This window comes from Xyrauchen texanus, chromosome 35 (assembly GCF_025860055.1).
Source record: "Xyrauchen texanus isolate HMW12.3.18 chromosome 35, RBS_HiC_50CHRs, whole genome shotgun sequence".
NCBI classification, from domain to species: domain Eukaryota; kingdom Metazoa; phylum Chordata; class Actinopteri; order Cypriniformes; family Catostomidae; genus Xyrauchen; species Xyrauchen texanus.
The window spans coordinates 28,414,431-28,440,663 of NC_068310.1; the positions used below are offsets into that span (position 1 = coordinate 28,414,431).

The following is a 26,233-nucleotide window of genomic DNA, read 5'->3' on the forward strand; positions in this document are numbered from 1 at the left end:
TTGGATAAAAATGTCTGCCAAATGCATAAATGTAAAAATAAAAATTGCCTGGTAACCTAAAAAATGTGCTTCATGTGGTAACATCTAAATTAACTGGTATTGTCAAAACTATTTTTTAACATGACTAAATCTACCTGGCACTTTAGTTAACTACATTAGTTAAGTTAGTTAACATGAACTAACAATGCACAACACAGCAATTATTAATCATGGTAAATGTTAATTTCAATTTTAACAATAAAAGCTGTATACATTAAAATTAGTTAATGTATAATGAACTAACAATAAAGAATAGAGTATTTAGAAATTAACATTAGCCAAAATAGATAAATAAATAGTGTAAAAAATATAGTTTATTGTTAGTTTATGATACATAACCTTATATTTAATGTGTTACCATAAATTTCAAAGTTTAGAAAAAACAGAGACCCTTTTTTAATATGCTTTTTATGATTGTATTAATGTGAGAGTGTTACTCCCTAATAAGACTTTATTAATGAGTCATAGTATATTACTCTTTCAGGTAAGATTGTACATTGTGTTACTGTGGATAATCTACTCATTGTGGCTGTTCTTTTTGATATTTTCTACAAGGGTCTATTGATCTGTGAGATTTCTTTGCTTTTTATATGTATACTACTGAGTACTCTTGCCTATGGTAAAAAAAGATCTGTTCATCCATCTCTTGAATTCCTTGTGGACCTGTTACAGTCTCCTCCATCTTATTACTCCCCTTCCCTCCTTTTCACCCTCTTCTCCAGTCTTGAACACTCTCTTCTCCCCTCCCCCAATACAGAAACATTTGCTTATTAGAGTAGAGCGACTGAGGAACATAAAAGAGCTCACAGTGACTGAATAAAGTGCTGGTGTGTGTTCAGTGGAACTGTCATGTGCCTCTTGTCTAAATAGAAAGGGATTTCATGCATCAGGATTCTGGTATAATGTCTTTAAATGTGTATTGTAGGTATCTGCATGTTTGTGTGTGTTCACGTATGGGATCAAGGTCTTTTTTTTTTTTCAGCTGACAACATCAGCGCATCATATTATATGAATCCCCAAGTTCCATTAATCCAACAAACTTGGCACTACAAATACACAGACTCATACACACACATGCTTATATAAACAGAAAACCAAGCCGTTGTTGCTCACCTATCTCCACAATGGGAGAACTGGATGCTGTCGACTTTATCCTGAGGAAAAACGTGAGGTCATTAAAAAACATGAGGAGAACCTAAAAAACAATAATGAATCGGAACCATTGTGACTTCACACACATAAGTGAAACACATGTAAATGTTTCACAGTGACATTGATAGTCTTTCACTTACAGTATATTTTATACTCTAGCTATGATTTCAAATGACTTGAGCGCAAAAGACTTTGCTTTTATAAATCATCTCAGAATTTACATTTAAAAATACATTTGCAATTAAAAAGGTGTTTCTCTGACAAATCTCCTCATAATTAACTGATAAATTAGAGACCCACTATGAGATTGTGTCTGAGTAATTAACTAATGTCAGTAGCCTCACAAAGGTTCCAGCAATTTTAGTTCTGATCAGTATTCTGAGGATTTTTAAATATTCATGTTGTTTGTCTCTAAAGTTATAAATATATGTTAGATAGTGTTTCCATTTTAGATGCTGTCAATTCATTAACTGTAGGTTTCAGTATTTATATCCAAAGTTCCATACAAACATCTATTCGAATGAGATCAATCTAGATGCAAACACTTACAAACATCAACACAAAAAATATACAGTGCATCCGGAAAGTATTCACAGTGCTTCACTTTTTTTAAAATCACGTGTACATAAGTATTCACAGCCTTTGCCATGACACTCAAAATTGAGCTCAGGTGCCTCCTGTTTCCACTGATCATCCTTGAGATGTTTCTACAACTTGATTGGAGTCCACCTGTGGTAAATTCAGTTAATTGTACATGATTTGGAAAGGCACACACCTGTTTATATAAGGTCCCACAGTTATCAGTGCATGTCAGAGCACAAACCGAGCCATGAAGTCCAAGGAATTGTCTGAAGACCTCTGAGACAGGATTGTATCGAGGCACAGATCTGGGGAAGAGTACAGAAAAATTTCTGCAGCATTGAAGGTCCCAATGAGCACAGTGGCCTCCTTCATCTGTAAATGGAAGAAGTTTGGAACCACCAGGACTCTTCCTAAAGCTTCGGGGGAGAAGGGGCTTAGTCAGGGAGGTGACCGAGAACCCGATGGTCACTCTGACAGAGCTCCAGCGTTTCTCTGTGGAGAGAGGAGAACCTTCCAGAACAACAACCATCTCTGCAGCACTCCACCAATCAGGCCGGTATGGTAGACTGCCAGACGGAAGCCACTCCTCAGAAAAAGACACATGACAGCCTGCCTGGAGTTTGCCAAAAGGCACCTGAAGGACTTTCAGACCATAAGAAACAAAATTCTCTGGTCTGATGAAACAAAGATTGAACTCTTTAGCCTGAATGGCAAGCGTCATGTCTGGAGGAAACCAGGCACCGCTCATCACCTGGCCAATACCATCCCTACAGTGAAGCATGGTGGTGGCAGCCTCATGCTGTGGGGATGTTTTTCAGTGGCAGGAACTGGGAGACTAGTTCCGATCGAGAGAATGATGAATGCAGCAATGTACAGAGACATCCTTGATGAAAACCTGCTCTAGAACGCTCTGGACCTCAGACTGGGGTGAAAGTTCATCTTTCAACAGGACAACGACCCTAAGCACACAGCCAAGAGTGGCTACGGGACAACTCTGTGAATGTCCTTGAGTGGCCCAGCCAGAGCCCAGACTTGAACCCGATTGAACATCTCTGGAGAGATCTGAAAATGGCTGTGCACCGACGCTCCCCATCCAACCTGATGGAGCTTAAGAGGTTCTGCAACGAAGAATCGGAGAAACTGCCCAAAAAAAGGTGTGCCAAGCTTGTAGCATCATACTCAAAAAGACTTGAGGCTGTAATTGGTGCCAAAGGTGCTTCAACAAAGGCTGTGAATACTTATGTACATTTTTTTTACATTTTTTTATTTATAAATTTGCAATGATTTCAAACAAACTTCGTTCACGTTGTCATTATGGGGTATTGTTTGTAGAATTTTGAGGAAAATTATTAATTTAATCCATTTTGGAATAAGGCTGTAACATAACAAAATGTCGAAAAAGTGAAGCGCTGTTAATACTTTCCGGATGCACTGTATAAATTGATCACATCCCTGGATGTATACATTTGAATGTATATTTGAAATGCCAGAATGAACAAAAAAGAAAGAATCAAACAAACATATATACTGTACACAAATGCAAACATGCAGACATTACGTACAGTGTGAGATTCCAGTTCAGATATCTTCTCTGGTTGTCCACCTCCAAAGTAATAAACCCTAATGATGTGATCAGTGCTGCCAGTAGCCAGAAACATTCCACCTGAAATATCATCAGCCATCACTCAATACTACATCACTTACATTACAATTAATACAGCACTTAAGCACATGACACAAACCATTAAAAAACCCACCATTACCCAACTTTTTGTCATTACTTACACACAAATACAATCTAGCATTAATCTCACATTTGTGTCTATCTGCATACTGGTAAGAGGCTACCAAAGAGCTAAAATGAATACAGACAGTGTATTACCAAAGCAAGGAGAAAATGACTAAAATCTGCTTATATCTTTATGGTTGAGTGTCAGTGGAGTGTTACTTTTCTTCAATAATGTGTATTTGAAGAGCTCCTGCAGAGGAGAACAGTCTTTTTTTTTTTTTTTTTTTTAAATCTGTGATATCTGTCTGACAACAGGATATTTATAGCCTTGCTTTGTGGAAAAATGTTTAAGCCAAAATGATCATCTGCCCCTTGATAATCCAAACAACAATTGTTTTCATCATCTTTAGATATAACAAAATAATGGGAATAATCACTTTAAGTTTTAAATGAGAGTGAACAGATTTATAATTATGGATTGATGCATAAATATGGATTTTCTTATTCATAAGCAAGTTATTTCATATTATATGCCATGTCTTATGATATTTCAGAGGTAGGAATCTTAAGGCCAATCCTGGGAGTCACAGTCCGATTCCAAAACGATTCCTGATACATACACTTTATGTTATTGATTATTCTGCTGTACAAAGGCAAATATAGTAACTTCAAATTTTGACTAAAATCAGGTATCTAGACTGTAAGTTGTCCTGTGACAGAGAGGTCTAGCTCAAATATAAACAGGTTTTGAGAAAATTGTAGTAACTACAAAATACACACCAAAAATTGTTTTGTTGGTGTAGGTGGTGTAGGTACTGTAGTTACAGCCATTGTATGGCAATTTTGTCATCATAAGAAAATTATAAATGCTTTATTTATTTAATTGTAATAACAAGGTTGCCCTATACATTCACTATGAAAGAGCTGTGAATAAAACATGGAAGATACATACATTTAAATAAACTGTTCTCTATTAAAACTCCCAAATTAATAGAATAGTCCCTATTACAATTTTTTTATTTTCTAGAACCTTTTATCAAAGAAATCTCTTTAAAGCACAATATTGGTTCTCTGTCAAAACTATTAAATTAACTACTTTAACTGATTATATAAGAAATATTTTTGTAAGTTAAAAACATTGTTAATCATTTTTATTTAACAGTATTAAATTATGAATTAGAATTAGAATCTATCCCAAGCATATTCGTTTTTATTTTAACTATAACCACAACTAGAATTTGCTGGTTCAGAATAGCTAGAGTTCTGTGTGTCTCTCAAAAGATCTTCTTTTAATGAACCGGTCAAAAATTCTGTACAGTTATTGGTTTGAATCATTGTAATGAATCATTCACTGAATCCATCAGGTGTGCATTTCCCAAAAGCATCGTTAGCCAACTGTGATAGAAAGTAACATCGTTAACAACATAGTTCCACAATTTTGTGTTTCCCGAAATCATAGTTCCAATGAACAATCGCAAACAGCATACCAAAGTTGTGTGGTTGAAACTACAGCTCTTTACCTGTGGTTAGAAGCATAGTTCCTTGTTAGTTTGCTGTGTGGACATCATTTAACTTTGCTGAGGATTTTATATATTTAACTCTACATATATCTTTCTTTCTGTTAAACTTTTTACAACAAAAATGTTCAGATTTCTTCTTCAAAGCCGAGCGGTTGTATTTCACTGAGCTGAAACTACTCTGCCAAGCCATTTTCATCTCTCGCTCTTACGAGCTATTGGATTCTATCAGTTCTCCCCCTCTCGCACTGGTGTTGTGTAGAGAATCACCCCTGGGCGCTTCAACAGTAAAAGAGCTGATTTTCCTGCTTATTCTCCTAAAAGAGAAAGTGACTTTTTTAAGATGCCTTTTCATTTGTGTGTTATTCCTGGTTGCGGTCGTTATCTCTCCGCTTCTGATGGCCACGATCGCTGTCTTAGGTGTCATGTCTGGGTACTACCCACGCGGACACTGCGTTCGTGGATGGTTCATGTCCTCATTGAGAGAATATGACCATGGCCGCATCTCGCTTTTCAGAGACTTCTCTGCCTCTGGTCACCGTGTCTTGTAGTAACTCCTCCCCCCTTGGGTAGGATTTACCTTGGGACCCTTCCACATTTCGTGCTTCTGACCTGAGAGGCACTCGGTAATACAATGTGTTGTATTTCCACTTTAAATCCCCTCCCCCCCTCTTTCTGGGTGGGGAGTGGTCTCCGCGTTGTCCCTCCAACGTGGACCTTATGTGGCGCCCAGCTGAACAATTTAGTTCCTATCTTGGGGAGAACAAAAGGGAGAAGACCACGGCTGGGTCAGCCGATCCTTAACTTTTGAGCAGTCAACTAGTCCCAGAGGTGCAGGGAACTGTTTTTACGCCTACCAGTGCATTGGGGGTAGTTACGTGATAGCCTGTTGGACTGGCTACGAGGCACACAGAGATCTGCCTGTCTCGCACCGCCAGTCAACGTAACACAGTTCGGTAGTTGTGGCATTTTCCATAGGGACCCCCTAGTGTTACTTCATCGACACAACGTTGAGTGAGTGCCCGGCCGAGTGCCACAACGTCTAATTCCCTCCATCAGGGAATGGAATTTACAAAGTTATCAAAAATCAGGTTTTTGCTTTGTCATTATGGGGCATGACGTGTAGACTGATGTGGAAAAAATACTGAAAGCATTTTAGCATAAGGCTACAACCTAACAAAATGTGAAAAAAATTAAAGGGTCTAAATACTTTTTGAATGCACTGTATGTGCTCAAGTGCATCGAGGGAACACAGAAGTCTGATGTAGAGGGAAACCCATGAATTGCAGTGTATGTATTTGTAACATTACACAGTGCATGCAGCTTTCCTGTCTTCAGCAGCTTCGGCTCTCTGGTGTACTTGTAAATGAGATTTTATAACTTAATATTTGTGGAAGTTATTACTCCACCACCTATGCAACTTTATTAATGACAGCTCTATGCTGCTGAACCAAAATGGTTCAAACAATGGATGTGTGACATACTGCAGTTACTACTGTTTCAGCAAACATTCATGATTTGCTAGTTTATTTCTTCAACGATGCATCATACTACGGTGGTTAAGCAGTGAGTTAATTAATTGTATGGGAAACGCAACCTAGATCAGTTACTGAATAAATATCTGTTTCACTTAGTGAATCCCAAGTAGTCAATTCTTTAGCCTACTTATGTCTGTCCAAGAACTATTTCCGTATTATGTATGTTTAAACCTCTGTAGACCATATTATAAAATTAGGTTCTAGAGACATACATTTGCAAAATTACTAGGACTGTCATAAAATATTGATTTTTACGTGACACGTTACTTTCTCTGTATGTTTTTGAAGCATCGATATATAAACATTAGCTGACATTTAAATTAGAATCCTGTTTTGGGTCCTTTCCAATTCACAGTCAGTTGGCTTTTTTTTTTTACGTGTTCTGGTGTAATAGCTTTGGGAGACCACAAGGGGGTGATATTAAATTTACTGTACTAAATACTGAAGGACATGTCAATGTGTTGCAGGTGGCAGTACAAAGTTGTGAATCTAGTCACATACATAAAAAGTTACTTCTTCAAGAATGAACAAAGTGATGTTAATGAGTTTGCAGGTTAGTGTATGAATCTGGTAAACTGGACGATTAGAAATGGCAATGTTTTTAAATATAATTTCTCTGTATGTAGCCTTGTCAAACCACAAAAAGACATTCTTGTAACTGAAAATACATTGTGTAGGCTATATGAAAGATTCACACACACAATAAATCATCCAGAGATGGATAGAGTAAATAATCTATATTCTTTTATAATGATAATTGTGAATTTAAAGGAAAACTATGTGAGTATGCAGAATTTTGAGCAGCCCCCGGAGTCATAGCTGGGAGCTGCTTATGGAGCAGTGGTGTGCATACCTTTATAAAAAATAAAATGTTTCTAATTTAAGAATGCGCCATAAGTTACCCTCTTTTAGTTGCGCTCTTTATGTTACCTTGCCATTCATACTTTACCAGTTGTGTTGAGACATATATATGAAGAGACAAAAGCTATTACTGCTATCATGTGATTAGCCTTATTTGTATCTGAATAAATGCCATCGGCATAATCATCGGGAAAATGTACTTATTATTGATTTGTTGAAAAAGCATGGATCACAAGCCTAATAATTATTGACTCAATGTTCATTTAACAATTTTAGGAAGTTACACTTCTCAACTGAGTTAAAAAATAAGTGGAAAACAGAAACCCGATGTTTTTATGATTTTCACATTTTCCTTACTGAATAAGGATTTTTTAAAATATTTTATACAGATTTCATTCATAACAAGCACTTTTTTTGGCAAATGAATTAGCTGAACATAACTAAAAAAACTTATACTCAATATATACATTTCCATGACTTACTAGGACTTAGTGTTTAGTGTATCTGAGACCAGACTAAACCTTATAGGGTGGGGGACAAATATACAATTCTGTAGAAAACTCCATTGTATGCCACATTATATAGTAGCTGGGCAAGCTGGCAGATACCACATACCTCTAAATTCTGGGAAAACTATGAATTGTATTTTGTCTCAGTTCTAAAAAACACATTCATTTTAATAACAAGCATAGTTTTGGAACAAAGGCACTCTGTCACAGGGCTTCTGCCTGTATAGGCTGTGAATGATAAAGGACATCTGATAAAATGGAGCAGGTGGAGGTAAGAAAAGAGGTTTGACAATTCTGGCTTACCTGCACTGAAAGAGGAACAGATCATCTGCACGCCTGGTCTGGGTCTCTCAATGAATTTGCTGGGCCGCTGCCTGTACACACATATCACACACAAACAATATAGACTCTTAGTGGTCTTAAATATAGGATCTCGAAAGAATATAGGCTATCAGTGGTCTTTTTTTGCTTAAAGTGAAGTGAATTTTAGCTCAACTTCTCGTTGTGCTTCCTGCATTATGGATTTAGATCTTTCTGACAACTTTCTGGGTAAACAGTACTGCATGCGTCCCATCCGATTTAAAGAGAGGTTTTTTTTCATTGATTTTCGTAATGCACACTTCCAGACAACATGACCTTCTTTATTGCAAACATCCAGACAGTACACAATCCCACATCAGTAATAACTGAGATCCTAATCCTCTTTGAATCACTGCATGAAATCACAAACATCTATGTTAATAATTAGAAATGTTATTTAAAAAAACTATCCCATTCAAATGATATATACTGTACACACTGTTAACCATTACAGTAGTTCATAGTGTAAATAACTGTAAAATGACTGTGGCAGGGCGGAGGGCGGGGCCGGGTCGTGATCCTACGCACCCGGTCCCGTATTAGGCTAATTATGCCTCCGTGAGGGTTAAAGGCTGACTGCAGGGGTTCGTGCAGGAGAGAGAGAACGTTAGCGGACATGTCCAACATGTGTGTTTATGTGGTCTTTTAAGTTTATCATTAAAACTATTATTTATATTGAAAAGCCGGTTCTCGCCTCCTCCTTTCCATTGAATACTTTACAATGACCATTAAATTACTATAATAATCATACAGTATTTAACTGTAATATGTATTGCATCATGGCTCATTTCTGTGATGTCACTCATTAATAACAGTAGTGTACTTATTATCTAATTATTACAGTAACAAACTGTAACTAAATACAGTACATTACTGTAGTGTATATCGGTGGGAATCCCACAACGTCTTTTCCTGAGGGATGTACATCTTTCTGTTTTCATACTCTTTTTTTTTTAAATGTGTATTGATAAATCCTGGTACTTATTTGCATTAACACATAGGCGGCAGACTCTGTTTGATCTCAGTGCATTTTTAGAGGAAAAATGGGCCGTCAGCGTCTGGTGTTACATTTACATTTATGCATTTGGCAGACACTTTTATCCAAAGCGACTTACAGTGCACTTATTACAGGGACAATCCCCCCAGAGCTTCCTGGAGTTAAGTGTCTTGCTCAAGGTGGCCGTGGGATTCGAACCAGCGACCTTCTGATTAACAGTCATGTGCTTTAGCCCACTACGCCACCACCACTCACCTCTCTTTTTTTGCCAGCAGTACTGTTTACCCACCACTTGTGTTACGCTCAGTTTATAATGGAGTAGACAACTGCAGATAAGTTAAACGGTGAAACTTGCCTCTATAATATTCGAAATTCTAACATTTGGTATTGGTACTAAGATAAACTGTATATTTGGTAAGACAATGAACTATAATCTTGGCTGTGACTCTCTCTCAGACACCCTCCACCCCCGATGGATGGAGGCAAAGTTTACCTCATGTACAAGCCCCGACGCCCGGTGCAGATGTCTGAGGAAAACTGCATTTGAGCAGAGTAGAGTCCCATGTAGCTTGAGTGGAAAGCCACCAATTCAGCCACCAATTACAGTAATCAGCAAATAAGGGTTAACAGATATTGCAGTAGCTCACCAGGCCAGTGTGAACCAGGCTTTTACAGTTACTAGCTGGCAACAATGTTGCCAGTATTTTACTCTAAAAAAGCCTTACAGTGTTAGTGCTATATAGTTGTCTCTGCATATTAAAGGGAGAGTTCACCCAAAATGTAAATTCTCTTAATTTTTAAACACCCTTGTGTTTTTACAAACCCGTATTACATTTTTGTTCCATGGAAAATGAAAGGAGATGTTAGGCAGAATGACAGTCTCATTCACCATTTGCTTTCATTGCATCTTTTTACCTGAGCAAGTATTTGAAGAGCTTGAAATACTTGCTCAGAATGGCTAAGACAACACTCCAAATCTTAAATCCCCACAGATTTGTATGAGAATGAAGCAAACTCACCCAAATTTCAGTGTGCGTGCGTCCCACTGCCAGAAACATATGGTGCCATCAGCTCCAGTGGAGGACAGGTACCTCTTATTGCCACTACACAGAGGAGAGAACTAGACAACACACAAGTAGAATTATCAGAAACATGATTAAAACACATTTTATGTACCACATATCTATCTATCTATCTATCATCTGTCTGTCTGTCTATCATTTTCCCATGTCTGTGGGTGGTATATCTCTGTGTGCAAAAATGTGTTACACACCTGTAATGACGTGATGGACGCTGCATGTCCCTCCAGTACTGCTAGCGGGGCACAGGTCTGCAGGCACCACACTCTGATCATTTTATCACAGCTGCCAGCTGCCAGCAGGGTGTTCTCATAATTCACAGCCATGTCTGAAATCTCTGCTGCATGACCTCGCAGTGTCGCCAGCAAACGGCCATTGTCAGACGCCCAGATCTTCACCAAACAGTCATCCGAACCCTGAGGACACACCATACACGAGGTAACCCCTTAGACCCTGCCAAAGTCATATGTCAAAATGGGCTGCTGTAAAAGATGCGACAGTATGGAAAATGCTAATATAAAAAACAATGATTTGTAAATCCAATTCACCCTATGCGATATTGAAAGCACTTTGATTGTCAATCACATTGGCCGTATGAAAGATGTTTCAGAATAAGCTTTATTGGCAATTATGCTTACACATACAATGAATTTGTCTTGGTGACAGGAGCTTCCAGTGCATAACAATACAAAACAAATATATAAAAACAGCAGCAAGACATAGATAACTACAACAGGAGTCGGAAACTTTTTTCCAGTTTTTCATATTTTGGTTGATGCATTTTTTCAAAAGAGCCATAGCACAAACAAATAATGTTACTATTAAAATAACGAAGTGATAAAATAAATCTTGTATATAAAACCACCTTTTAATATATAAATCCAAACATTTCCCATCTCCAACAGCCCCATTTGCCATCACGCAAGCATCCGTCAATGACATCAGGTGAAAACTTACTAGTAGTCTACAAATTAAGAACTAAACACAATTATAAATAAATATAAATTATAATAATCTTCATTAATAAATAAACCTAAAAAATTCCCAAAAGAATGCTGCCAAATGTGTGTTCTTATCGAATGTGTTTGTATTGCGTTTTGATAATACAGTTAATGCTGCCTAAAGAAAAGAAACAGAACTCAATTTTAGGTTCAAAGTGAATGTGTCTTGTATTACTTTATTATTTAATCACTTCGTCTTTGTTTCTTTAATACAAAGATACCTGTTTATACCTGACTACATTATTCTTGCAAACAGTTTTCAGTCGAATGAAACAGAAAAATTAGTGATAACTTTTTACATGCACTTGTTCCACGAGACAGGGTCCAGATGCACACGTCTGAATAAACAATGAATCAGACACGAGCATTGACAGCTTTTCTTTTGTCTGTTCTTAAAAATACAATAAAGTGTGTTTCTTCAAGTGCATGCCTTTTTGACTAACAGCATTTCTTGTCACGTGTCACCCCAAGACGTCTTACAGACTGCTCACCTGTTGCGGGTAGATGACCAAAATTACTTGTGCATGAAATACCTGGATTTGGACGAGGAGCTTGCGAACTGGATTGAGCCTCGTCGCATTTGGAGTATGACGGGTGCTATTTCACACCCTGGGCTCGCATAAAAAATAATAAAACGTTAATAAAATCGTTTATAGAAACAGCTAAGATCAATAGTTATTGGGAAACAAGGCCCAGAACTCTATGCATGTGCGTATCTTGGAGAAGCGCTTTCATTGCTCTCATGAATAGCAGAGCTCACTGTGCACACATATCAAATCAGAAGGCATTGGTGGCTTTTTTTTTCGTCTGCTCTTCAAAATATAATCACGTTTAGTCAAATGCGCGGTCAAATAGTCTTTGTGTCTAATTTCTTGTAATATATCACTCCGAGAAGTCTTACAAGTCGCCTTCCACAGTGGCTGGTACATCAGTAAAATACTCTGCATTGAAATTCTGCATTTGGCAGGTGTTAATTTCAAACCTTGTTCACCAGGAATATGCTGTACGACAAATTCGGGAGAAAGGAATTCAAAACACCATAATTGACTTTAAGCTTTTCAATCGCACCCACAATTTCTGCAGGAAAATAATCTCTAGAAAGATTTAAATGATCATATTGGTTAATGGTGAGACCCCCCGCGAGCCTCTTTGTTAGCCTATTTGCGCTTCATAATATGCCACACATTTTCAATTGGAGATAGGTCAGGACTGAAGGCAGGCCAATCTAGCACCCACACTCTCTGTTTATGCAGCCATGCCCTTGTTATCCAGGCTGAATGAGTTTTGGTGATGTCCTGCTGGAAAATGCAAGAATGTCCTTGGAAAAGACAGGGTCTGGATGCATTTATGTTGATCTAAAATTGCACATCTAGTTCTGCATTATTAGTGCCCTCACAATGTGCAAATTACCCATGCCGTTGGCACTGACACAACCCCATACCATGACAGACACTGGCTAAAGAACCTAATGCTGATAACAGCTTGGAAGGTCCATTTTCTCTTTGGCCCGGAGAATATGACTTTTTGAAATGTGGACTCGTTGGACCACACAAATCGATTCCACTGTTCTGCTTTCCATTTCAAAATAGTCAGCAGCGCTACTAGACAATGTTGATGTATGGCTTCTGCTTATTTCAGTATTTCAGAGCCCATGTCAAGACACCATTACAGACCATTAGTTTTTAAGACAACTGAGCGTTCAGAGATCACATGCATTCAGAAGTGGTTTTCCAGCAGGACAACGCCAAACCACATACTGCCCGGATTACAAGTGCATGGCTGCGGAAGCAGAGAGTGTGGGTGCTAAATTGGCCTGCATGCAGTCCTGACCTGTCTCCAATTGAGAGTGTGTGGCGCATTATAAAGTGTAAAATACGGCAACAAATGCTCTGTAAAATTACGCAGCTGAAGACCTGCTTAATAAATGAATGTTGGAAAATTCTGCTTGCTAAACTTAACAAGCTTAACAAGCTTGAGTATTCAGTGCCCAAACACTTAATAAGTGTCAATAGAATAAATTATGTTAAACAGTGTTAAACACTCAACTGTTGCAATCTTTTTGGAGCGTGTTGGAATCATCTGATTTATTTTCTAAAAATCTATTAAATTCACAAGTTAAAACATCAAATGATGTGTTGTTGTATTGCTTTCAATATAGCACAGGGTGAATAGAATTTACAAATCACTCCTTTTTGTTTCTATTAGCATTTTTGAAAAGCCTTTATAATGTGAATTTTTAATACTCCCGGCCACATGTTGAAGAGAAAACTGTAAGAGCCGAGACGAGACCCAGGCAGAATCTACAATTCTGCACTGATTTTTTTTTGGGTGGGGATCTGACATATTGTGCAGAATGAGCTTAAACATAGTAAATTGTGTTTAACAGACCTGACATTTCTCCACTATTATTGGTAGCTAAAAGGATAATCTAATTTGTCAAATTATTTAATAAACAAACATGAAGATTGGGGATGTGTAGAATTGAATCAATGATGGGCGTTCCAATGCAAAAATCTGGGGAGCTTTCTGCAATATTCTGTGGTTTTGGAGTGACAATAACAAGAAACTAAAATGAATTTAAAACAAATTTAAAAAATATTTTGTTTTACGCATCCAAAACCAATGTGACAACTCACCTCATAGAACTCTGATTAACAATGATTATTCATAAAACAATGATCTATAAAGATACATGTAGGACATGTTGTTGGTATTAGATCTGGTCCCTCCAAAATAAAGTATGCTGGAAAAAATATACCATATTGTTGCATAATTTTCTCTTTTTATCTATTCACAAAATTAATCTCTTTTTCCCATGAAAGAAATATGAGTAGTAGTGGTCAACCGATATTGTTTTTTTTTTTTTTTTTTGCCGATATCCAGAGTGCAGGGTGGCCAACAGGCAGATACAATGCCGATATATCACACAATTTAATAGAGAACATAAACAACAACATAAAATTGCTAAAAAAAAAAGTATAAATCTATAAATAAAAAAATACGATTGTATTTTAAACAGTAGATAGAAGTTTCTTCTGATTTCTGTTTATTAATAACATTTTAGTAATTTATGTCTGCATGAAGAAATTGTTATATATTAGAAAGAAAGGACAGTACACAAAGTAGTCCAGCAACAATGGATGGCATTTCCGCATTAGCAATCGCATTTTCTCAAAAAAGACCCAATCAAATCAATTGTACATACAGTACACAGTGAATATGGCATTTACTCATAGGGCACGTAAGGTGCCTTTTACTTTGAAGTTGCACTCACATGCTCGTGCGGATCCAGCAAGATCAGCAGCAATCTACTGATAGTTTAAACGCTGTGGATTGCCTGCTTGGATTATCACGGAGTGACCATCATGATTAGAGGAACATTTGATGCTTATCCTGAAGTTTTGATTTTGACTGATGGAATATGTGCTTCAGAGGAAGATATTAGAAGAGCGCTGGCAGGAAGAAAACACTGGATTTTCATGAGGTTCGTGAATTAAATCTGTTTAAATGAGATATCCGAATATTTGCATACAGTATATGATAGAAGTTTTATTGATATTTGCATTTTTATTATAAGACAAAACAGTTAAGAGATACAGGGAAGATGGAGAAGGAAACAGGTGAGCACTTTAACGCGTCATGGCTCTGATATGTGGACTATTTAAATGAGACTGTGTTTCACACCTGTCTATTGTAGCAACACGATGGCACGTAACAACATAAGTAGGGCTGGGCGATATGGCAAAAAATATTATCACAATATTATTTTTCATATCATTCAATATCGATAATAATCACGATATTGAATCACATATGCACATTGCAAATTTTTTTGAATTTCCAAAAAAAGAAGAGAAAACAAAATCCTAAAAAGTCTAAATAGTCTTTACAAAACTGCACTGAGGGCCCAGACACCACCAAAGCAGTGGTGTCTGAGGGATCTTCTATGAAAATATTACGAGTTTATCAACTGAGTGCAGTTGGATATGAATGTTATAAGATTATCTGTTCATTTTGAATCATAATCCTAGTTAGAGCCAGTTGTCCTTTGTCTTTGAAGACTATAGTGTACACCTTTGAATGAAATCTTCATTTTTTTTCAAGCATTGTATAGCCTTCATTCCTCAAAACAATGATTGACTGATGAGTTTCTAGAGAAAGCGGTACCTTTTTTCCATTTTTGACCTAATATTGACCTTAATACAAGCCAGTCTATTGCATACTGTGGCAACGCAAAAACAAACACAAAGACAATATTGAGCTAATTTAATGAACCAAATAACTGTGTTTGATGTAATGGCAAGTGATTTTACCAAATTAGCTATTTAGCATGATTACTCAAGGATAAGTTGTTAGAGTGATGGCTGCTGGAAATGGGGTCTGTCTAGATTTGATAAAACATTACTTTTTCATATAATGATGGTGCTGCATTTTACATCAGTAATGTCCTGACTATACTTTGTGATCAGTTGAATGCCACTTTCTGAAGCAACAAATGTACATCTGTACATTATTCCAAACTTTTGGCCACCGGTGTATGTCCCCCTTTTGTTTTAATAATAGCATACAGCATACACTCGAGCTGGCATGGATTCCACGAGCAAAACCTGATGATCCATGTTATTCCAGCATGATCTGAAAATGTTCTTCAATGAAAGCAAGGAAATCTGACCTTTTGTACAAATGAGTTAACATAGTCAATGCCACATATTTGCTTATTTGATAAATTACTTAGAAATAGTAATTAATTATAAGTATTCTTTTCTTTATGTCATGTAAAAAAAATATTTTTATCATATTTATCAAATGATTAAACCTCTTATTTTTATTTCCAGGTCTAAATTGTACATTTTCAATATCAAACGTTTGGACCATTTTGAATATATCAAAATAGAAAACTTAGTGATATTGTTTTAAAATGATTGATGTGTTTTACTTTCTTGATTAAGCAGAAATATTTATCGATTAGGCCTAATTATAAAGCATATATTGGAATATTATATCTCTATCAATATTACAAGCACTATTTTTATTTTTCGATTTACTTTACACTATTTTATTTTGCTGAACACTAAAATGTCCAGCAAGTGTGATCTGAATTTATGTTGCCATTTCTGAATCTAAAATGCAGTTAACCTAAAAATGGGGCATTCGATTTCCATGACAACAGACATAAACCATAAAAAAATGCTACCTCTATCACTTTTAACTTTTCACAGCTTGATTGAAATGTTATTTTTTTCCAGAAACCTCAGATAATCAGCTTGCCATTTTCCTTTCCTTGATTTGCAATGCTGTATGCAACAAGATGGAAATATCCATGTTGTTTCTAAAAACACTGTAATTACTGTGATAATTTAGCAGGCCACATGCATTTCAAATTGAGTGAGAAAAATGATCCCAAAGCCAAACATGGAGACGAACATTCCCAAATATCTGTTAATTCACAGACAGAATGCCAATTACACACTGGCTAATAGCTCAGGAATATGAAAGAGATGATTTTATTCTTGTCTTGCAGCCAAATCCATAAAAGAAACACTTTTTTTCAGCATCTGCGAACAGACACACCCACCAATGCCATGAGAAAAATACCTAAAAGGAGAGAGAAGGAGAAAAACAGAGAGACCAAGATCGAACGAGGAAAAGACAAAGAGAATAAAAGAGAGAAAGAGAGACACTAAGAAAAAGGGAGGGAGAGGCAGAAAGAGGGAAAGTAATCCTTGCTGACTGTTCAGCCATTTTTGGAGCATTTAAAACTCACAGAGTAAAATGGAACCCAGGAGTGCACACTCAAAAACAGACATCAGCAAAACACACTCCAGCTCAATTCTACAGGATGCTTAAAACTAGAGCTCTGACAATGAATCCTCAACAAATGCTTATGCCACAGCCTGAGAGTGAGCTAATGTCCGAGAAATGCCAGTGTCCAAACACGTTCACCCACACCGAATCTTTTAGAAGTTTGTGGAAGGGATGATGTCATATAGCAACAGAATGCTTGCCCAGACTGAACATGTGAATGACCTTTAACCTCTACTCTTATCCCAGACTTAAAACATTATCTGTTCCAGAGAGATTATCAGAACGCTCTTTTTCTATTAGGCTACATGATCAATACCATAGACTTGTCAAGACAAGCCAACAATCAAGCCTATAATGCAACACTTCAACAGACAAGCGCACAACACATTCATATGTATTCCTTTGTAAATAAAGGTGATTCAATAGCCTTGTTATTGGTGCTCCCCATGATTCACTACAGAACTGCAGCACTTGAAATGCAGTAAACTACATAAAGAATACCTGTGAGCACATAGCCTAACCCTCTCACATGCCGGTCCCTCAACTAATAAAACCACAGCTGTTTTCAGAATATTTAAAACCCCAAACTGAGGCAGGCATCATCTTGACTAAACAGTGATCAGTTCTGTCCATTCAACAGGTTATTTGAGACCATAATAATCACTGGGGGGATTTTATCATCACAAATACTCCATTATTACAACATATTTAAGACCATAAAAATTATAGTAATGTCCATTTTAATGGCTATTAAATATTAGAGATGTCCGAAATGGGCCGATATTCGTCATAAATCTGTGATCGGCTGATCGTGCCTAGATTTAGGGCCGATCTTTTATGCAGCATGCAGACAAACACACATACACTGCTCCTCTAATGAATGAGTACTTTCTCAGCCCTTGAAGCATGACAGAATGGCATTTGGAGGGTGAGTTGTTGGCAATTCTAAGCATTCACGAATTTAAACTTTCAGACATGATGTAATTGAGATTAATATGCCGGTTTGTTTTTCAATATGTGTAAGAATTGCATGTGTATGAATATTAATTTGACTTTTTTCTAGAGTCGTTACGGTAGTTATTCGGACTAAATGCACAGTAAACAGGAAGAGGATATAAAGGCTGCCAACAGGTTTAAAAATAAATTAACATGCAAATACATGATACATGACATGAGTTGTGTGACGTTGTGTTGAGTGATAAAGACTGTTTGAGCAATCATGAGCGCTTTTAGCTTTACTCTCTTTAACATGAGCGCTGTGTCAATCAAAGACGTGCACTCTTCAGGTGCTCTCAATATCTCATCAGTCACTCATCTCAATTTAAATCAGATTAATCTTGGTCACAATACCACTAATAATAAATATAACTGTTTAACCTTCAATAACAACAGCGCGTCTTCATTTACTTAATAATTAGTGATTTGTGTTACAGCAAAACTCAAAGACAGTAAACCGACCATAGATATTAATGATTTCTCACTGGAGCTTGTTATGAATATATTGTTCTTATTTTTGAATGTATCTCTGCGGTGTGTGATGCTTTCGTGGTTTTTACTGGTTGTCAGTATGACACAATGGCATTTTGATATTGACAGCAGAACTATTAATAACTGTTTCATTATTGTTGAACTTGGGCCTGTTCAAGTGTAACTGTTTATGCCACTTTTAAGTGGAATTAGTTTTTATAGAATAATTTTTGTTGTGACTATTCAAGTCAAGCTGTTTACACCATTTGTAAGTGTATGTAAGATTTCTATTCATCCATACAGAACTCATTGGATTTGTGATTTATGTTTGTTCCTGAATATTAAAGTTAAATTAAGCTATTACACCATTCTAAATAGAAGTTGATTTTATATGTGAGTTTTATAAAAATGCTAGCTGCACTAAGTTAAATGCATTAAGCTGAAGACATCTTTTAGTTACCTACTTAGTTATTTTTGTAAACAAACAAAAAAACAGTCTGCGGCAAATACAAGTATTGGATCCGGACTCGGTATCGGTAGATATGTAATATTTAAATATCGGATCCGGGGCCAAAAAAGCTGACATCCCTATTAAATATTGTATATGAAACTACTAATTAATAATGTAGAATTATGAAGATTTTTATTTGAAAGTCAACTGCTTAATACTCTAACAATCCATAGAATACAAATACAAATGGGATCAGAACAGTCACCACTAATTGGTATTAATTTGTACATTTAATTAAATTTTGATAAAGTTTGTTTATACAGTTCCCAACACGTGCCATTTAAAATACATAAATTATATGTGTTTTCTGTTTAAATATTAAATGTATGTTAGATTTTAAATATATATATATATATATATAAAATGTCTAAGGCATTGTATTATTGGTCAAAGATTTCCTCATTATCCACAGATTGCTAAACTGAGCTACTGTATATGAAAATGCTACCAACAGATACAGTGTAAATAAGAACATGAACTCTTCCACAGCATTTTTCCAAGCAAAATCAAAATCTAGGTAGCTAAATTCAACACCAACAATAAATTATTCTAAAAGCATCTTTCAAAATTGACCATATTTCTTTGCCTGTGGTCAACCATTCAAACAGAATCTTAAAAACACATTCAAGCACATACACACACAAACACACCGAAACATACACAATTGAACAAGAACTGAGCATGAACAAACCAAAATTCCGAATCGAATCTATTGTAATATTACATTCCTGAACTTTATCTTCAATTTTAGAAGGAAAAGGAAAGGAAGCAAAAAGGATCCAGAAATGTTTATACATTATCTACCTGTCACACACACACATACAAAATCAGTCTTACTGTGAAGATGCGGCGACCAGTGCGGTCGAAGGTAACGCAGTACACAGATGACAGGTGTCCCAGAATTCTCTTGTGCATCTTCATGTGTTGGTAAACAGCTGTAGGAACCAGCTGACCCAGCCGATATGAGCCGTTCAGCCTCCGACTGTATGTTGTCTCCACTAGAGCACAAGAGAAGAATCAAGTAAAACAACATGAAACTCTTTGTTTACAAATGAACACATTTCTAATAATGGCTCATACCTCCTGAACTACAAGTATATAAGTAGAAGCTAAATGTGCATAAATGTCAATTTTTCAAAATGTACATATTATTTCAACCATCAAGTCTATAAAGCATATTTTAGAATTTGGATGCATTTTATTCCTTTCACTGGAATGCATTAACATCAGGACCAATAAGAGGTATCTTACCAATATTGGGCGGTCTTCCATAGATGACTGGTGGCTCGGGTGGCCTGCCACAGTGCAAGGCTGCGAGGGCGGATCCCTTCCATACCACGTGCTTACAACCTGGTAACAAACACATGGAGCGGTCACTAAATATACACAAGTGATAGAATCCCTAAGCAGACAGACTGTAGACACACAGATGGATAATTCATCTACAAATACACATCTACTGCAAGGCAATAATGTTACTACTGTTACTTTCCTTCCACTAAATAAAATAAAACTTTGATTGATAATATAAGAGGTACAATGAAGTTTTGATTATTATGACATGCATATTTTATGAAAGAGGTAAAATATTCACATTCATCTTATTTTAACCTACCTACCTCGTCAAAAATTGTTACATATAGTGGCATTTAAATAGAATTGACCAAAATGGTGGATCCAAATTCTTCTAAACGTGAAACCTTCTTCCCAAAAAAAAAAAAATGTATGCATTATTGCTGTAGAGCTGTTACGGTGCTATTATCGTTAATTAGCTTAGTGATACTAATGATCTCTTCTCATTAATTTGCCTACTCTCATAGTAAGAAATTACTTAAAACAATACTTTTCTGAATTGCTTCAGGATGGTCTTCAACTTCTGGTGACAAGGATGATCACAAAGTTTACATTTAATCGGCCACAAATGAAAATGCAATGTATTATTAGACTGAAAGATTGGGGAGGGAGGCAGGAAGAGACACTCACTCTTGTTGTTACGTAGTACTGACTGACGTCCGGCTCCCAGTAGTGAGTTCACACCAGGTACGCTGGCTGGCACTTCCCTCTCTAAAAGAGGGCTTACTCTCTCACAAACCCGCAACAGGTGATCGGGAGAAATGTGCCTATACAATTTCACCTTTACACAAAAACACAAGAAAATAACAATTTCTAATATACCCCAAATAAGTACTAAATTGTTTTGTTGTTATCGCATATGCACAGAAAATATAATAAACAAAAACTGTAAAACACAAAAGCAAGAACAAATGTATTTGTGAGTGCAATGCAAATATTTCATTTTCTATCCAATTTAAACACCTATTTAAATATATATTCAATCATTTTTATTTTTAGCATGATGTACTACTCTGCGATGACATTCATATCTAATAAAAACATTTAATGTGTAGGTGTTAATTAAAATATTTAAACACCTGTTAATAATCATGCTTCAAGCGTCTTAAGTCAAGTCAAGTCAATTTTATTTGTATAGCGCCTTTCACAACACATATCATTTCAAAGAAGCTTTACAGAATATCAGCATTAACAGATGATAAAACTGTAATGTCTACAAAGTCGATTAATCATCATTGTGTAATTTAGATAAAATACGATTTTTAATAGTGTTTAAAAATAATTAAATGATAATTGTATTAATAACCCCAGTGAGCAAGCTGTAGGCGACTGTATCTTACAATACAATACAATAGGATGAAACAGTATTTTTTAAATAGCATTTAAAACATATTTGACATTCACTGTAGGCATCTGAGAATGTATACATTAAAACGTTCAAATATAAAATAGCATAAATACAATATATAGAGTTTAGCTCTATGATTTTACACAAGAGTTCATTTTAAATGAATAGAGCGTTACTGGTGTTTTATCTTACCATTATTTTCCCTAGAGATAAATCAAATCTACAAATTAAAATGTTCATTCCCCTGCGCAACGCGTCGGTCCGGGTCGCTCCTTCATCAAGCTCGTTCAGCAAATCCACCTTCCAACGCCCCGGCCAGTAATTAATGTGGTTTTAGTTGCATTTAGCGGTCATCCTGGTTCACACACATACGCGCGTGCAGACACACGCACGCAAACACACACACACACACGCACGCACAGTGTGTTTAATATCGAGTGACCAAGGACTCTCGTAAAACAAAGTCAGGATATTCATTAAACAGCTGAATTTAATTCTTAATCTGTATCTAAACATATTAAGTTTTGTTAATGGATAATGATCGGTAAACTACTATTGGCCTACCCTGTGTTTGTCTCCTTTCAATAATATTTTGACAATGTTTTCGTAAGCACTACAAATGCTAATTACTTTTAGAAAATATTTTTAACAAATATGTTTTCATTGTGATTTTGTTTACATTAATATTATTGTTAGTATAATTATTATTTAATTACACTCATGAATAATGATAATTAATGCAGACTGCATTGTTCATTAACATAATGATCGCGAGACGCAAGACAGAAAAATAAATTAACAGCACCAACAACAGGCGGTGAAGTCTGCTGCGCGTTGTTTGTCCCCACGATCAGGCTTTCACACGGCGGTGGAATTATCCACAATCCGTCATGTTCACACACAAACACACATTCATTCTCTCACTATAATAATCGGGAAAACAGGCACCGTGAACGTGCCATCTAGATGGGCAGCGGAGCGCGAGACAATCAACCGCGAGACACTCTCTCAGCCAACACGGATAAAACGTAACATTTTATCGCTACAAATTTGTCTGAATATCACGTCGGAGATAAGATGTATCTGTGTTCGTAACAGCATGTGTGATTAACAGACAGTTGGCTCTATTAGTTACGCAAGTGATATATAAAGAAGGGGGGATGGCCATGGAGGGGGCTGGATCAAAAAAACACAAAGTTAAAAAAATAAATAAAGATATTTCATTCTCTCCCACATCAAATGCGTAATCAATTTGTCTTCGAGTGATATTCCTACGTGGACTGGCAAGCTACTGTAAAATGCATGTACGTTTGACTGATTATTTGTTTGTTTACCTTTTTTGCATGTTGTAATTAATAAAATAATCAATACGTACTCATTTCGATGTACCTCTCATTTGTACTATCGGCCTCTCTCAATAATATGTGGTCTCTCTGAAAATAATTTCCCCCGAAAAATTCTCAGGACAACTGAGTAAAAATCATAGTAGGCCTACCCTTCTAGCTCCTCTTGCGTCCCCAGCTTGGTTGGTTCTGCTCAACCCCATAAGTACTTTAGTGTAATAAACTAGGGTAAATTGAGTATTTTACCCTAACTATGGTTGTATTACAGGAGCGCCTCCATCCCGCCCCGCTTTCACTCTCTGGCGCACTGGTCCCTCCTCCCTCCGCTCCCTTCCCCTTATACAGCACCACATTCATGACGTCTCTATTCTACATCAATTTTAACATCAATTCCAATCTTATGGACACCACTGTGACCAACCTCGCATCCCAGAGGTCAAGCAAGGCTTTGAGGGTTCTCACTGACACTCCTTCCTTACCCTGAGGTCGGCTTTTCCCCGCGTGTTCGTATTAAGTTTTTCCTGATTTAAAAATTGCGGGAAATTCAATTTCTTATTTTGCTCTGTAAAAAGTTTTCTCTCGGTTATTGTGATCCCTTACCAAATTTTCGTAACTCCCTGGGTGTTCTTTGCCAGTCCAGTCAATCCTTTTGGGTAAAAGCTGTAATGGAAAAATACAGTTATCTAGGTTTGGATACATTTCAGTGGGTCAATTTTGTATTTTTAAACAATAATTGTGCAATTTGCGTTATATTAACTGCCTTAAGTACAGCGCAGTGAGATGCGACGCTAGCAGGGCTTGTGCTGCTTACCTCCTTCTCATGAACCTCCCGTATCAAGGTCTGAAAAAAGCATAAATATACCGAATTACGACACCACATTTACCAGAAATGTCCTTTATAGTCCTAAATGAAAAAATCACCCACCTCTGCCGCGTCCTGACAAGGTCCAGCTTCTAAAAATCGGGCTATTAGGAAGTACAGTTCTGCGAGATTGGGGAGAATACATGAGCTACATTAGCTTTCAAGAAGGACGTGGTGGGAAAGGCAGGTGAATATAACAAATATTCCAGCGCCACATTTCTAAATCCCTTTTACTCACCGGCTTTCAACTGCGCGACGTGTTTACGGTCAGCAGCCATATTTAGGGCTTGTTTTGGGGGTGAAGGAGAAGGTGTGTGGCCGTTCTGGGACGCGGGTATCGCTGAGGCTGCCCTGTAGTTGTCAGTGTTTGTTCACCAGGAAGAGCTGCGCCTCCATTCACCCAACACACAGAAAGTAGATCCGGCACGTCGTTCCAGCCTTCCGCGCTCTCGCAAAATAGTCCCCTTTCAAACACAAAATGTCACACGTCGATTCGGACAAACATCGCTCGCACCGGGGCGGTTGGACGTTACAGAAAGCGATCTTTCTAAATATGCAGTTTTGTGAACATTAAGGAAGTGCGTGGATATTTTGGGTTTCAGTTTGCGCTTCACACACCCCCTCCTCCCTCCATAAAGCGCAAGCCCTCTGCGCAGGAATACACGGAGGGGTCTGCTGAGGGGAAGCAAACGCATGCTTTAAAGCAGCGTTGCCTAGTTTTATGCTATAAAGTAACTACTTATTTTGGCTACATTTATTTGATTGCTAAAACCCCGGACCCTGAGCTTTAATGGCGCCTTTAGCTCCTCGAGCAGTCTGTCGACCTTGCAGCGAAGCGGATCTCGCGCCACTTGCCGTGTTTCCTTTACCGTAGAAGCGTACTATCAAGCGTACTATACTGATCACAAAAGATCAGTAAATCAATTGGAATTTTCGGAATCTCATGGTAGACTGATCTTAAGGAACCCACCCCTTTCTCGTTTGTGATTTGGATTAGGAAGTCCTCCATTTCTTACCCAAAAGCGAGCGGGCAGTAAAATGGGGGAAGGGTGGTTAACAGAGGGAATGTAATGAATTAAACCTTGTAAATTACAGGAATCCAATGACTAATGGCGACATCAGGCGAGCAAAATAGAAAAGAGATCAGAGATGGGACTTTTATATATGCATATGTCACGTTGTTTCTCTGGATGAAAGGAACAACAACGTGGACACAGTCACGTAAAACACAGTTGCATTAATTGGACAAAATATTTTCCTGGCTCTAAAGTGTATTAGTTAATAACAGTGTAATACAGATTTAGCTTTCTTTCGGTTTTTGTGTGAGTGGTAGGCAAACAATATTTGATGGGCAAAGAGTGAGAATGTTTTGAGGTTACCAGGGAGCAAGCTGAAGTTTTGCCTCATAGTTTCTCTTCATATGACCTACAATTAAATATGTTTTTGTTTCAGACTGACTTTTTTATTTTTTTAAGGAATATATCATCTAAAAATAAAAGTTCTCTCATCATTTATCATAACATTCCAGATGTGTATGATTTTCTTCTGCAGAACACAAAGTTTTTTTTTAGAAAAATATCTCAGCTCTGTGTCCATATAAAGCAAGTGAAAGGTGGCCAAAACTTTGAAGCTCCAAAAAAATATATAAAGTAATAGATCAATATTTAAGTCCTTTTTACTATCAAGCTCCACTTTCACTTCCACATTCTTCTTTTGTTTTTGGCGATTCGCCACCTACTAGGCAGGGAGGATAATTTAAAGTAAAAAAAAGTTTTCCACCCACACCTATCATATCACTTCTAAAGATATGGATTTAACCACTGGAGTCTTATGGATAACGTTTGTGCGGCCTTTATATGTGCATTTTGGAGCTTAAACATTTTGATACCCATTTACTTGAATTGTATGGACCTACAGAGCTGAACTAATCTTCTAAAAATCTCTGTTTGTGTTCAGTTGAAGATATTAAGGTGAATAAATGATAAGAGAATTTAAGTTTTGGGGTGAACTATTCCTTTAATGGGTCATTGATGTGTACAAAGTTTACAATTATGGTATGACTTTTAAAGGCCTGCAGAGTTTTAACCTTCTGCATTTTGCAATTGAATGTGGTAGACCTGTAATTTAGGGTCTAACCAATCTAAAATGTTTGAATTCCTTGATGTATTATCTATTATAAA

The 26,233-nt window shown here is 36.9% G+C and overlaps 1 protein-coding gene across 1 annotated transcript in view; it reads right to left on the minus strand.

Moving 5' to 3' along the window:
* LOC127628802 (PH-interacting protein-like) overlaps positions 1-24,423 on the minus strand; it is a 49,054-nt gene extending 24,631 nt beyond the window's left edge. The window contains exons 1-12 of the mRNA XM_052105708.1: positions 24,292-24,423; positions 24,117-24,175; positions 24,003-24,032; positions 23,792-23,851; positions 21,131-21,281; positions 20,399-20,497; positions 19,985-20,145; positions 10,558-10,779; positions 10,304-10,404; positions 8,231-8,301; positions 3,336-3,436; positions 1,153-1,193 (exon numbers count right to left, since the gene is read on the minus strand). Of these exons, the coding sequence (XP_051961668.1) occupies positions 1,153-1,193; positions 3,336-3,436; positions 8,231-8,301; positions 10,304-10,404; positions 10,558-10,779; positions 19,985-20,145; positions 20,399-20,497; positions 21,131-21,281; positions 23,792-23,851; positions 24,003-24,032; positions 24,117-24,175; positions 24,292-24,331 (1,136 nt within the window). The 5' untranslated portion in view covers positions 24,332-24,423. The remainder of the gene's footprint in view (positions 1-1,152; positions 1,194-3,335; positions 3,437-8,230; positions 8,302-10,303; positions 10,405-10,557; positions 10,780-19,984; positions 20,146-20,398; positions 20,498-21,130; positions 21,282-23,791; positions 23,852-24,002; positions 24,033-24,116; positions 24,176-24,291) is intronic.
* Positions 24,424-26,233: the final 1,810 nt, after the last annotated feature.